Source organism: Lampetra planeri, chromosome 82 (genome assembly GCF_965212315.1).
Source record: "Lampetra planeri chromosome 82, kcLamPlan1.2.h2, whole genome shotgun sequence".
NCBI lineage: Eukaryota > Metazoa > Chordata > Hyperoartia > Petromyzontiformes > Petromyzontidae > Lampetra > Lampetra planeri.
This window is the reverse complement of record NC_136186.1, coordinates 4,949,469-4,964,882: the sequence shown is the minus strand read 5'-3', so window position 1 is coordinate 4,964,882 and position 15,414 is coordinate 4,949,469. Positions and strand designations below refer to the sequence as shown.

The window sequence follows — 15,414 nt, the reverse complement described above, 5'->3', positions numbered from 1 at the left end:
CACCTGTTCTACAGGGTGAAGTGTGTATGCTGTCCGCCTGTTCTACAGGGTGTAGTTTGTATGCTGTCCGCCTGTTCTGCAGGGTGTAGTTTGTATGCTGTCCGCCTGTTCTGCAGGGTGTAGTTTGTATGCTGTCCGCCTGTTCTACAGGGTGAAGTGTGTATGCTGTCCGCCTGTTCTACAGGGTGTAGTTTGTATGCTGTCCGCCTGTTCTGCAGAGTGAGATTGGAGCAGGCTTCGGGGAGGACGCGAGTTGAATGATCACGTAGCCAAGAGCCTCAGAAATTTAAAACTTTCATTTTATTTGGCGTCATTCGTGCTCATTTCATCACGTAAGCATCTACAGTGACACCTACTATAATCACCCAGGAATGTCTGTACCCCAAACGCTCGTGACGTCACTCCACATCGACCCCCCTTAATTGATAATCATGAGCGAGTGACGTCACTCCACATCTAACAGCTCCCCTCATTAATATTCATGAGCAGGTGACGTCACTCCACATAGACCCCCCTTAATTGATAATCATGAGCGGGTGACGTCACTCCACATCGAACAGCCCCCCTCATTAATATTCATGAGCAGGTGACGTCACTCCACATGGACCCCCCTTAATTGATAATCATGAGCGGGTGACGTCACTCCACATCTAACAGCCCCCCTCATTAATATTCATGAGCAGGTGACGTCACTCCACATGGACCCCCCTTAATTGATAATCATGAGCGGGTGACGTCACTCCACATCTAACAGCCCCCCTCATTAATATTCATGAGCAGGTGACGTCACTCCACATGGGGGGCCAAGGCTCCCCCGCCCCTCTCCTCCTCGGCGTCAACTCACAGCCCTCACGACAAAGGCAGAACCCTCACGTCACGTGGTCTCTCCGTGACGCTGTTGAGACATCGAAGTAAAAGGGACGTCTTCTTGGTTCTTTCGGTAAAGTCACGTAGAATGGAAATAATAAAATAAAATAAAACAATAAAATATTATTTTATAAAAAAATAAAAGATAATAAAATAATGTTTTATTATGTTTTTTTTGTTATTTTATTATTTCAATTCTATGCGACTTTACCGAAAGAACCAAGAAGATGAATCCCTGCAGTCACGAAAGCGTTAAATCGAAGTAAAAAGGACGTCGCGATGAACACGGGATTACAACCTTCAAGTGAAACAGGTCTGTGTCATCTTCTTGGTTCTTTCGGTAAAGTCACGTAGAATGGAAATAATAAAATAATAAAAATAAAACATAATAAAATGAAAGACCTGTTCTTCACCTGAGGATGGCTGCTTGCGTTGTGGCCGAAACGTCGTGAGAATTGTTTTATTATGTTTGATTTTTATTATTTTATTATTTCCATTCTACGTGACTTCACCGAAAGAACCAAGAAGATGAATCCCTGCAGTCACGAAAGCTTTAAATCGAGGTTTGTGTCACCACGCCCTTACACATTGCACGCGCATTGACGCAACTAATATCTCACGTCGCGATCTGCTTTCCGCTTGCGAGTTTCACATTTACTGAAATAAACACGCCCTCGAACGGGCAAAGGCAAGTTGTATATATAAAAATACGGTTTTCTTGGAATTTCTCTCACTGTATACAGCAATCGTGCTGTGACTGTTCCACCTGAAGACGGAAGCTTGTGTTGCCTCCGAAACGTCGTGAATTTTGTTTTATTTTTATTTTACTTTTATTAATTTTAATTTTTTTACCTACATGGTGACTTTACCGAAAAAAACCTAAGAATATGAATCATTGCAGTCACGAAAGCTTCAAATCTAGAATTGTATATAAGGGCCAAATCCAATATACAGCCACTCCAGCAATCAATTGAAAACCATCCTACCGCCACCAAGCGTAAAATTACCAACTTTAGAAACAAATTAAGAAACGGCACCGATACAAAAAGTATGAACTAACAAATGGCAACAAAAACGGTTATAACACGACGAAATGTAATTGTGTGGATAAGCTTGAGGCCTCGTTGAATGAGCGCGGCATCTGTGTGTGAGAACGTGAAGAACCAGTGGCAAATGAGCGCGGCATCTGTGTGTGAGAACGTGAAGAACCAGTGGCATCTACATCTACAGAACGTGACGAACCAGTGGCATCTACATCTACAGAACGTGAAGAACCAGTGGGATCTACATCTGCAGAACGTGAAGAACCAGTGGCATCTACATCTGCAGAACGTGACGAACCAGTGGCATCTACATCTACAGAACGTGAAGAACCAGTGGGATCTACATCTGCAGAACGTGAAGAACCAGTGGGATCTACATCTGTAGAACGTGAAGAACCAGTGGCATCTACATCTGCAGAACGTGACGAACCAGTGGCATCTACATCTACAGAACGTGAAGAACCAGTGGGATCTACATCTGCAGAACGTGAAGAACCAGTGGCATCTACATCTGCAGAACGTGACGAACCAGTGGCATCTACATCTACAGAACGTGAAGAACCAGTGGGATCTACATCTGCAGAACGTGACGAACCAGTGGCATCAACATCTACAGAACGTGAAGAACCAGTGGCATCTACAGAACGTGACGAACCAGTGGCATCTACAGCTACAGAACGTGAAGAACCAGTGGCATCTACATCTGCAGAACGTGAAGAACCAGTTGCATCTACATCTGCAGAACGTGAAGAACCAGTGGCATCTACATCTGTAAAACGTGAAGAACCAGTGGCATCTACAGCTACAGAACGTGAAGAACCAGTGGCATCTACATCTACAGAACGTGACGAACCAGTGGCATCTACAGCTACAGAACGTGAAGAACCAGTGGCATCTACATCTACAGAACGTGACAAACCAGTGGCATCTACATCTACAGAACGTGAAGAACCAGTGGCATCTACATCTGTAGAACGTGAAGAACCAGTGGCATCTACAGCTACAGAACGTGAAGAACCAGTGGCATCTACATCTACAGAACGTGAAGAACCAGTGGCATCTACATCTACAGAACGTGAAGAACCAGTGGCATCTACATCTGTTGAACGTGAAGAACCAGTGGCATCTACATCTGTTGAACGTGAAGAACCAGTGGCATCTACAGCTACAGAACGTGACGAACCAGTGGCATCTACATCTACAGAACGTGAAGAACCAGTGGCATCTACATCTACAGAACGTGAAGAACCAGTGGCATCTACATCTACAGAACGTGAAGAACCAGTGGCATCTACATCTACAGAACGTGACGAACCAGTGGCATCTACATCTACAGAACGTGAAGAACCAGTGGGATCTACATCTGCAGAACGTGAAGAACCAGTGGCATCTACATCTGTAGAACGTGACGAACCAGTGGCATCTACATCTACAGAACGTGACGAACCAGTGGCATCTACATCTACAGAACGTGAAGAACCAGTGGCATCTACAGAACGTGACGAACCAGTGGCATCTACAGCTACAGAACGTGAAGAACCAGTTGCATCTACATCTGCAGAACGTGAAGAACCAGTGGCATCTACATCTGTAAAACGTGAAGAACCAGTGGCATCTACATCTGCAGAACGTGAAGAACCAGTGGCATCTACATCTGCAGAACGTGAAGAACCAGTTGCATCTACATCTGCAGAACGTGAAGAACCAGTGGCATCTACATCTGTAAAACGTGAAGAACCAGTGGCATCTACAGCTACAGAACGTGAAGAACCAGTGGCATCTACATCTACAGAACGTGACGAACCAGTGGCATCTACAGCTACAGAACGTGACGAACCAGTGACATCTACATCTACAGAACGTGAAGAACCAGTGGCATCTACATCTACAGAACGTGACGAACCAGTGGCATCTACATCTACAGAACGTGAAGAACCAGTAGCATCTACATCTACAGAACGTGAAGAACCAGTGGCATCTACATCTACAGAACGTGAAGAACCAGTGGCATCTACATCTGCAGAACGTGAAGAACCAGTTGCATCTACATCTGCAGAACGTGACGAACCAGTGGCATCTACATCTACAGAACGTGAAGAACCAGTGGCATCTACATCTACAGAACGTGAAGAACCAGTGGCATCTACATCTACAGAACGTGAAGAACCAGTGGCATCTACATCTACAGAACGTGAAGAACCAGTGGCATCTACATCTGCAGAACGTGAAGAACCAGTTGCATCTACATCTGCAGAACGTGAAGAACCAGTGGCATCTACATCTACAGAACGTGACAAACCAGTGGCATCTACATCTACAGAACGTGAAGAACCAGTGGCATCTACATCTACAGAACGTGAAGAACCAGTGGCATCTACATCTGTTGAACGTGAAGAACCAGTGGCATCTACATCTGTTGAACGTGAAGAACCAGTGGCATCTACAGAACGTGAAGAACCAGTGGCATCGACAATTGCAGAATACATCAACATACGAACACATACCTCTGGAGACTAACTCGTTCACACCACACACAGCCAACCATGCTAACTGGAAGTGCTTGGCAAGGACAACTTGAAACAAAAACAGTTCTGAAGAAATATGTCCTCAATATAGCCGTGTAGTTTATAGTGTAGTGCAGAGTGTAGTGTTTAGTAGTATAATGTATAGTGCATAGTAGTTTAGTGTGTAGTTGTGTAGTGTAGTGTGTAGTAGTGTAGTGTAGTGTATAGTGTAGTGTATAATGTAGTGTATAGTGTAGTGTATAGTGTAGTGTATAGTGTAGTAGTGTATAGTGTAGTGTAGTGTATAGTGTAGTAGGGTATAGTAGAGTAGTGTATAGTAGTGTATAGTGTAGTGTGTAGTGTAGTGTATAGTGTAGTGTATAGTGTAGTGTATAGTGTAGTGTATAGTAGTGTATAGTGTAGTGTATAGTGTAGTGTATAGTAGTGTATAGTGTAGTGTATAGTGTAGTGTATAGTGTATAGTAGTGTATAGTGTTGTGTGTGTATGTTGAACTTCTTTGGCACCGTACTCAGCCATCCGTGCTAATCGGCGGTGCTGGGGAAGGATAACAAACACAACACAGATTACACCACACACACTACACCACACACACTACACCACACACACTACACCACACAGACTACACCACACACACTACACCACACACACTACACCACACACACTACACCACACACACTACACCACACACACTACACCACACAGACTACACCACACACACTACACCACGCACACTACACCACGCACACTACACCACGCACACTACACCACACACACTACACCACGCAGACTACACCACGCACACTACACCACGCACACTACACCACGCACACTACACCACGCACACTACACCACACACACTACACCACACACACTACCCCACACAGACTACACCACGCACACTACACCACACAGACTACACCACGCACACTACACCACGCACACTACACCACGCACACTACACCACACAGACTACACCACACACACTACACCACACAGACTACACCACACACACTACACCACACAGACTACACCACAACAACAACAACCGCCATTCGCCACTAAGTGGCGGTGACGTCACCACGACGCTTGTGCCAGGCTAGGTGCACCTTGAGGCTATCACGTGAAGTGTCGAACGCCCGCTGGCAGGAGGTCACGGGGCAGACCCAGCAGGTGCCACGGGTCGACTGACCGAGATGACCGAGATGACTGGCTGATGCACCACCTGTGCCCCCTACTGTGCCAACTTGCTGTGCTTTAGCCACCCGGCGCTCCGCTCGTTGTTGTGAGCGTCGCTCCTCCGCCCTCCGTTGTTGTTGGAGGGCGACTGCCTCCAACTGCCCAGTAGCGTCCTTCACGAGCCTCCTCCACTGAGGCCGATCTTGACACCGCTGGTACCAGTCATCGGCAAGTCCACTCAGCTCCACGTCCTCCTGTACCACATCACTCCATCTCTTCTCTAGCCCGTGCCGCGCCCGTTTAGCCCCCTCGATCCGGCCGAACAGAAGCTGTTTAGGCATGCGGTGGCTGGGCATGCGGGCTACATGACCCAGCCAACGCAGCCTTGCCTGCCGGAGGAGCTCACTGATGGGACTTTGCCCAGATCTTTCAAGGACTTGTGAGCTCCTCACACAATCCAGCCTGGTTAAACCCATGATGGATCGTAGGCAGGCCAGCCTAAATGTTTCCAACCGGCGAAAATGCTCCACTAGGGGGGGTCCACGTTTCGCAAGCGTAGAGAAGGGAGGGAATGACCGTGGCCGCGAAGACCTAAAGCTTCGTGCGGAGCGACAGACCAGGTAGCTTCCACACAGCGTTACACAACCGATGAAAAGATATTGCCGCTCGACTGATTCGGAGTGAGACCTCTGCTGATAAACTGGAGCCGGTCATAAGCACACTGCCCAGGTATGGGAAACTCTCCACACACACTACACCACACACAATACACCACACAGACTACACCACACACACTACACCACACACACTACACCACACAGACGACACAAACCGCTGCCGGCAGCAGCAGCATCCGTCCGCTTCTTCCGACTCTGAGCCGCCGCCTCGTCAACTCCTCAGAGCGAGAGACTCCTCGTCAACATCCCCAGCCTCAAATTAATCGTCGGCATCCCCACCGTCATCATCATGGGCAGCAGCAGCGTCTGGCGGTGTCTGTGGGGAAATCATCCAGGACACACGAGGTCATAAAACGTGCGATACGGTGTCCTCAAGGTGTGCTGCTGTGCCAGGTTAGGTGCATGAGTAGGAGGAGGTCACGGGACAGACCCTGCAAGTGCCATGGGTTGACTGCTGTGCCAGGCTAGGTGCATGAGGAGGTCACGGGACAGACCGTGCATGTGCCATGGGCTGACTGCTGTGCCAGGCTAGGTGCAGGAGGAGGAGGTCACGGGACAGACCGTGCAGGTGCCATGGGTTGACTGCTGTGCCAGGCTAGGTGCATGAGGAGGTCATGGGACCGACCCTGCAGGTGCCATGGGCTGACTGCTGTGCCAGGCTAGGTGCATGAGATCTCGGGACAGACACAGCAGGTGCCGTGGGTTGACTGCTGTGCCAGGCTAGGTGCATGAGGAGGTCATGGGACCGACCCTGCAGGTGCCATGGGCTGACTGCTGTGCCAGGCTAGGTGCATGAGATCACGGGACAGACACAGCAGGTGCCGTGGGTTGACTGCTGTGCCAGGCTAGGTGCATGAGGAGGAGATCACGGGACAGAGCCAGCAGGTGCCATGGGTTGACTGCTGTGCCAAGCTAGGTGCATGAGGAGGAGGCCACGGGACAGACGCTGCAGGTGCCATGGGTTGACTGCTGTGCCAGGCTAGGTGCATGAGGAGGAGGCCACGGGACAGACGCTGCAGGTGCCATGGGTTGACTGCTGTGCCAGGCTAGGTGCATGAGCAGGAGGTCACGGGACAGACCCTGCAGGTGCCATGGGTTGACTGCTGTGCCAGGCTAGGTGCATGAGGAGGAGGTCACGGGACAGACCGTGCAGGTGCCGTGGGTTGACTGCTGTGCCAGGCTAGGTGCATGAGGAGGAGGTCACGGGACTGACCCTGCAGATGCCATGGGTTGACTGCTGTGCCAGGCTAGGTGCAGGAGGAGGAGGTCACGGGACAGACCCTGCAGGTGCCGTGGGTTGACTGCTGTGCCAGGCTAGGTGCATGAGGAGGTCACGGGACTGACCCTGCAGATGCCATGGGTTGACTGCTGTGCCAGGCTAGGTGCAGGAGGAGGAGGTCACGGGACAGACCCTGCAGGTGCCGTGGGTTGACTGCTGTGCCAGGCTAGGTGCATGAGGAGGAGGTCACGGGACAGACCCTGCAGGTGCCATGGGTTGTACTGCTGTGCCAGGCTAGGTGCATGAGGAGGTCACGGGACTGACCCTGCAGATGCCATGAGTTGACTGCTGTGCCAGGCTAGGTGCAGGAGGAGGAGGTCACGAGACAGACCCTGCAGGTGCCATGGGTTGTACTGCTGTGCCAGGCTAGGTGCATGAGGTCACGGGACAGACCCTGCAGGTGCCATGGGCTGACTGCTGTGCCAGGCTAGGTGCATGAGAAGGAGATCACGGGACAGACCCAGCAGGTGCCATGGGCTGACTGCTGTGCCAGGCTAGGTGCATGAGGAAGTCACGGGACAGACCCTGCATGTGCCATTGGTTGACTGCTGTGCCAGGCTAGGTGCATGAGGAGGAGGTCACGGGACAGAGCCAGCAGGTGCCATGGGTTGACTGCTGTGCCAGGCTAGGTGCATGAGGAGGAGGCCACGGGACAGACGCTGCAGGTGCCGTGGGTTGACTGCTGTGCCAGGCTAGGTGCATGAGGAGGAGGTCACGGGTCAGACCCTGCAGGTGCCATGGGTTGTACTGCTGTGCCAGGCTAGGTGCATGAGGAGGTCACGGGACTGACCCTGCAGATGCCATGGGTTGACTGCTGTGCCAGGCTAGGTGCAGGAGGAGGAGGTCACGGGACAGACCCTGCAGGTGCCATGGGTTGTACTGCTGTGCCAGGCTAGGTGCATGAGGTCACGGGACATACCCAGCAGGTGCCATGGGCTGACTGCTGTGCCAGGCTAGGTGCATGAGGAGGAGGTCACGGGACATATCCTGCAGGTGTCATGGGTTGACTGCTGTGCCAGGCTAGGTGCATGAGGAGGTGGTCACGGGACAGACCCTGCAGGTGCCATGGGTTGACTGCTGTGCCAGGCTAGGTGCAGGAGGAGGAGGTCACGGGACAGACCCTGCAGGTGCCATGGGTTGTACTGCTGTGCCAGGCTAGGTGCTGGAGGACGAGGTCACGGGACAGACCCTGCAGGTGCCGTGGGTTGACTGCTGTGCCAGGCTAGGTGCATGAGGAGGTCATGGGACAGACCGTGCAGGTGCCATGGGTTGACTGACCCACACACAAATCTCCCCCGGATAGCCTCAACAGACTGTTGGGGCAAGTGCTATGAGTAGCAAGTAGCAGCACCGGCGAATGAGGTAAGTGGTCAGCACCACGCCCCGATCGCGTTTGTCTCCCCAAGTGGTGATGGATGCGTTTTTTTTTTAGCTACTGCTCTAAATCCCTGCGTGATAAGCCACAGTCCTTGCCCAAGCAGTCTGTCAAGGCTACCTGGGGGATCTTTGTCTTTGTGTGAGAGTGTGGGCAGCGGTAGTATTCAAGCACATTGTGTGTCTATACATTTCGATTTAAAGCTTCTTTCGTGACTGCAGCAGGGATTCATCTTCTTGGTTCTTTCGGTAAAGTCATCACGTAGAAGGGAAATAATAGAATAATAAAAATAATCAAACATAATAAAATGCAATTCTCACGACGTTTCGGCCACAACGCAAGCAGCCGTCCTCAGGTGAAGAACAGCTCCATACTATTAACATTCCTTCCCTCTATTACTGCTAACCCTACATCCTCACTTTGATGCTGCTAATCCTGCATAATGCACGGGCATAATATGACTTTAAAACCCCCCTGCCCACCTCCTACGCATTCCACATTCTTGCATTTCCCATAAATATGCTAAATTCCTCTTGATATGCAAATTCATTTGTCAAGGCGCTCTTCCCCCTCCAACCCAGCAGCTTAAATATACGCTGCCAAGCTTGGTGGTGTTTCATTCAGACGCTGTCTTTCCGACAGACCTGTTCTTCACCTGAGGACGGCTGCTTGCGTTGCGGTCGAAACGTCGTGAGAATGATTTTATTATGTTTGATTATTTTATTATTAAAAAATTGAATTTTATTATGTTTGATTTTTATTATTTAAAAATTGTATTTTATTATGTTTTATTTGTATTATTTTAAAATTGTATTTTATTACGTTTTATTTTTATTATTTTATTATTTCCATTCTACGTGACTTTACCGAAAGAACCAAGAAGATGTCTATACATTGTGTGCATTATGCATGTACATAATATCCATACGTGTTGTATGCACTGTGTGTGTGCATTCTGTACATTATGCATGTGCATCGTCCACGCGTATTCTTCATTTACATTTCGTGTGTACACTATGCATGCGCAGTGTCCGTGTACGTTGTGTGCACTACGCATGCACACAATGTGTATCTATATATAAGATGTATGCGCTGCGTGTGTGTGGTGTGTACATCACTCACCTGCAGAGGGATCCTAGTTTCGCCGTTCCGATCGTCACTGAATGCGAAGTGACAAAAAAAGGAACAAAAACAGCAGCGACACTCACCAACTCACTCATCACTCACCAACTCACTCACCAACTCACTCACCACTCACCAACTCACTCACCAACTCACTCATCACTCACCACTCACTCATCACTCACCAACTCACTCACCAACTCACTCACCACTCACCAACTCACTCATCACTCACCACTCACTCATCACTCACCAACTCACTCACTAACTCACTCACCGCTCACCAACTCACTCACCGCTCACCAACTCACTCATCGCTCACCAACTCACTCACCAACTCACTCACCACTCACCAACTCAACCATCACTCACCAACTCACTCACCAACTCACTCATCGCTCACCAACTCACTCACCCACTCACTCATCACTCACCCACTCACCAACTCACTCACCACTCACCAACTCACTCATGGATTCAATCCTAGACCCTGACGATGCCTGCTGCTGTTCATTTGGAGTCTGCGTCTCCATCCCTGTGGTGAGATGTTGACTACCTCGCCCGGGATACAGGAGGTCGTGAATTCAGCACTGCCACCCATAGGCTCAACACTGTCAGAGACTCAACACCGCCACCCATAGACTCAACACTGTCAGAGACTCAACACTGTCAGAGACTCAACACCGCCACCCATAGACTCAACACTGTCAGAGACTCAACACTGTCAGAGACTCAACACCGCCACCCATAGACTCAACACTGCCCATAGACTCAACACTGCCACCCATAGACTCAACACTGCCACCCATAGACTCAACACTGCCACCCATAGACTCAACACTGACACCGATAGACTCAACACTGTCAGAGACTCAACACCGCCACCCATAGACTCAACACTGTCAGAGACTCAACACTGTCAGAGACTCAACACCGCCACCCATAGACTCAACACTGTCAGAGAATCAACACTGTCAGAGACTCAACACCGCCACCCATAGACTCAACACTGCCCATAGACTCAACACTGCCACCCATAGACTCAACACTGCCACCCATAGACTCAACACTGCCACCCATAGACTCAACACTGACACCGATAGACTCAACACTGTCAGAGACTCAACACCGCCACCCATAGACTCAACACTGCCCACAGACTCAACACTGCCACCCATAGACTCAACACTGCCATAGACTCAACACTGCAACCCATAGACTCAACACTGCCACCCACAAACTCGACACTGCCACCCATAGACTCAAAACTGCCACCCATAGACTCAACACTGCCCATAGACTCAACACTGCCCCCCATAGACTCAACACTGCCACCCACAAACTCAACACTGCCACCCATAGACTCAAAACTGCCCCCCATAGACTCAACACTGCCCATAGACTCAACACTGCCACCCATAGACTCAACACTGCCCATAGACTCAACACTGCCACCCATAGACTCAACACTACCCATAGACTCAACACTGCAACCCATAGACTCAACACTGCCACCCACAAACTCGACACTGCCACCCATAGACTCAAAACTGCCACCCATAGACTCAACACTGCCCATAGACTCAACACTGCCCCCCATAGACTCAACACTGCCACCCACAAACTCAACACTGCCACCCATAGACTCAAAACTGCCCCCCATAGACTCAACACTGCCCATAGACTCAACACTGCCACCCATAGACTCAACACTGCCCATAGACTCAACACTGCCACCCATAGACTCAACACTGCCCATAGACTCAACACTGCACCGTAAACTCAACACTGCCACCCATAGACTTGGCGTGGCAGTTAACGGGGGGGGGGGGGGCAGGGGGGGGCTATGGAGATGGAGCAGTGTAATTGCTTTGGGTGAAGGATTACGGCTGGGACTACATGAGGCCTTCATCCAGCAGTGGATCACAAACACCCGCCCACTCACCCAGCGAAGCTTTGCGGCTGCGTTTCTTGACTCTCTCGCTTTCTCCTGAAACGATGAATACAACAGGGAAAATATACACAAACAACGGAATTATCATAATTTTTTTTTACCCTTCTATCTGGCAACAAAACTGACACCTTTTTTACAAAGAGTCATGTTTGCATAGACCACAATACCTGCAGCCATAATGCAAACAAAACACACAACTCTGATAATGTATGCACTGTCCTTGAAGTTGATTGGTCCACACCCGAGACAGCTTTCCTTAGAGCCCAGTCTCACATGGTCCTTGAAGTTGATTGGTCCACACCCGAGACAGCTTTCCTTAGAACCTAGTCTCACATGGTGTTGGACCAGATGACGCCAAAAGGCGCACAACTCAAAGACAATGCACCATCAGAGTATGAGAGCTCGGGGTAAAAAAAAAGGTGTCAGTTTTGTTGCCGGATAGAAGGGTAAAAAACCAATTATCATATTTTTTTACTGGCAAATGAGGTTCCAATGGTGTAAACGGAATTATCGCCCGCGCTCATTCACGTTGATGTGGTCTTTGTTACTGAAATGTCTAGGAGATGTTGACTACCTCGCCTGGTATGCAGGAGGTCGTGGGTTCAAACCCGACCCTGAAGCCTGCTGCTGTATATGTGGAGTCTGCATCTCTACACTATACACTACACTACTATACACTACACTACTATACACTACACTACTATACACTACACTACTATACACTACACTACTATACACTACTACACTATACACTATACACCACTACTCTACACACTACAACACTACACTATACACTACACTACACACTACACTATACACTACACTATACACTACACTACTACACTATACACTACTACACTATACACTACTACACACTACACTATACACTACACTATACACTACGTCGCGTACGCCGCTCACTTGCAAACGAAGTACACAATGGTGGCGACGGCGACGCCGGCCAGGGCAGCGACGACGCCGACGACGACGGCGACGACGTTGACCCTCGACGGATCCTCCTCTTCCCTCCCGCTGGGGGTCTCTGAACAGGAAACAAAACGGTAAAGGGGGGAGTTCGTGCCTTCGATCCTTCCTTCTTTGGTGTGCTCAGTCATTCGTCTGTTGATTCGTTCGTTCGCTTATTCATTCGTTGGTGCGTTCATATCGTCACCGACGCAGCGATCAGCAGGACGCTGTGCTTGGCGAACGCTCGCGAAGGCGTTCACGTGATGCCGCTTCCTGGCATCTGGAGTGAATCCTTCTCAAAGTAATCACCGACCTTGCATCTTCTTCACGTTCTGTAGATGTAGATGCCACTGGTTCTTCACGTTCTGTAGATGTAGATGCCACTGGTTCTTCACGTTCTGTAGATGTAGATGCCACTGGTTCTTCACGTTATGTAGATGTAGATGTCACTGGTTCTTCGCGCTTTAAAGATGTAGATGCCACTGGTTCTTCACGTTCTGTAGATGTAGATGCCACTGGTTCTTCACGTTTTACAGATGTAGATGCCACTGGTTCTTCACGTTCTGTAGATGTAGATGCCACTGGTTCTTCACGTTCTGTAGATGTAGATGCCACTGGTTCTTCACGTTCTGTAGATGTAGATGCCACTGGTTCTTCACGTTTTACAGATGTAGATGCCACTGGTTCTTCACGTTCTGTAGATGTAGATGCCACTGGTTCTTCACGTTCTACAAATGTAGATGCCACTGGTTCTTCACGTTCTGTAGATGTAGATGTCACTGGTTCTTCGCGCTTTACAGATGTAGATGCCACTGGTTCTTCACGTTCTGTAGATGTAGATGCCACTGGTTCTTCACGTTTTACAGATGTAGATGCCACTGGTTCTTCACGTTCTGTAGATGTAGATGCCACTGGTTCTTCACGTTCTGTAGATGTAGATGCCACTGGTTCTTCACGTTCTGTAGATGTAGATGCCACTGGTTCTTCACGTTTTACAGATGTAGATGCCACTGGTTCTTCACGTTCTGTAGATGTAGATGCCACTGGTTCTTCACGTTCTACAGATGTAGATGCCACTGGTTCTTCACGTTCTGTAGATGCCACTGGTTCTTCACGTTCTACAGATGTAGATGCCACTGGTTCTTCACGTTCTACAGATGTAGATGCCACTGGTTCTTCACGTTCTACAGATGTCGATGCCACTGGTTCTTCACGTTCTACAGATGTAGATGCCACTGGTTCTTCACGTTCTACAGATGTAGATGCCACTGGTTCTTCACGTTCTACAGATGTAGATGCCACTGGTTCTTCACGTTCTACAGATGTAGATGCCACTGGTTCTTCACGTTCTACAGATGTAGATGCCACTGGTTCTTCACGTTTTACAGATGTAGATGCCACTGGTTCTTCACGTTCTACAGATGTAGATGCCACTGGTTCTTCACGTTCTGTAGATGTAGATGGCACTGGTTCTTCACGTTCTGTAGATGTAGATGCCACTGGTTCTTCACGTTTTACAGATGCAGATGCCACTGGTTCTTCACGTTCTGTAGATGTAGATGCCACTGGTTCGTCACGTTCTGTAGATGTAGATGCCACTGGTTCTTCATGTTCTGTAGATGTAGATGCCACCACCGCCATCTATTGAACTTACAACTCTCGGTTCTGAACAGACTGCAACTGGACATTACGGGGGAGATAATTTGTTAGTATCTTTGAAAGATCGGAAGTTGAAATGTTCCTAAGTAAAAAATCCGTAAGTCGAATGTTTGTAAGTAAAAAATCCGTACGTCGAATGTTTGTAAGTAGAGGAGTTAGTAGAATGTTCGTCAGTAGAAAGTTCGTAAGTTGTTTGTTTGTAAGTAAACAATCCGCAAGTCGAATGTTTGTAAGTAGAGGAGTTAGTAGAATGTTCGTAAGTAGAAAGGTCGTAAGTTGTTTGTTTGTTTGTAAGTAAAAAATCCGTAAGTCGAATGATTGTAAGTAGAGGAGTTGGTAGAATGTTCGTCAGTAGAAAGTCTGTAAGTCGAATGTCCATAAGTAGAGGAGGATTCTAGCTTTGAAGCTTTCGTGACTGCAAGGATTCATACTCTTAGGTTTTTTCGGTAAAGTCACGTAGATGAAAAATAAACAAATAAAAAAATAAACAAATGAAAAATGAAAATAACTCAATTAAATCACGACGTTTCGGAGGCAACACAAGTCTCCGTCATCAGTTGTGGGACCGTCACAGCCAGAATTACTTTACATTCATTGGCTACCACATTCAGATAATCCCCTCCCCCCTCCCCCCTTAACTTGTATTTAAGAGCTCGCCTCTTGGAATGTTGCCTCACTGGATACAGTAATTCCAGCTGTGACGGTCCCACAACTGATGACGGACACTTGTGTTGCCTCCGAAACGTCGTGATTTAGAATTTTTATTTTAC

At 48.8% G+C, this 15,414-nt stretch overlaps 1 protein-coding gene across 3 annotated transcripts in view; it reads right to left on the bottom strand.

Moving 5' to 3' along the window:
* Positions 1–4,514: 4,514 nt before the first annotated feature.
* The window catches only part of LOC144738360 (uncharacterized), a 31,272-nt gene continuing 20,372 nt past the window's right edge, over positions 4,515–15,414 (bottom strand). For all 3 annotated transcript variants that reach the window (XM_078621404.1, XM_078621403.1, XM_078621402.1), the window contains 5 exons: positions 12,941–13,061; positions 12,011–12,055; positions 10,066–10,102; positions 6,569–6,605; positions 4,515–4,970 (listed from right to left, as the gene is read on the bottom strand). In XM_078621404.1, the coding sequence (XP_078477530.1) occupies positions 4,945–4,970; positions 6,569–6,605; positions 10,066–10,102; positions 12,011–12,055; positions 12,941–13,061 (266 nt within the window). In that variant the 3' untranslated portion in view covers positions 4,515–4,944. The remainder of the gene's footprint in view (positions 4,971–6,568; positions 6,606–10,065; positions 10,103–12,010; positions 12,056–12,940; positions 13,062–15,414) is intronic.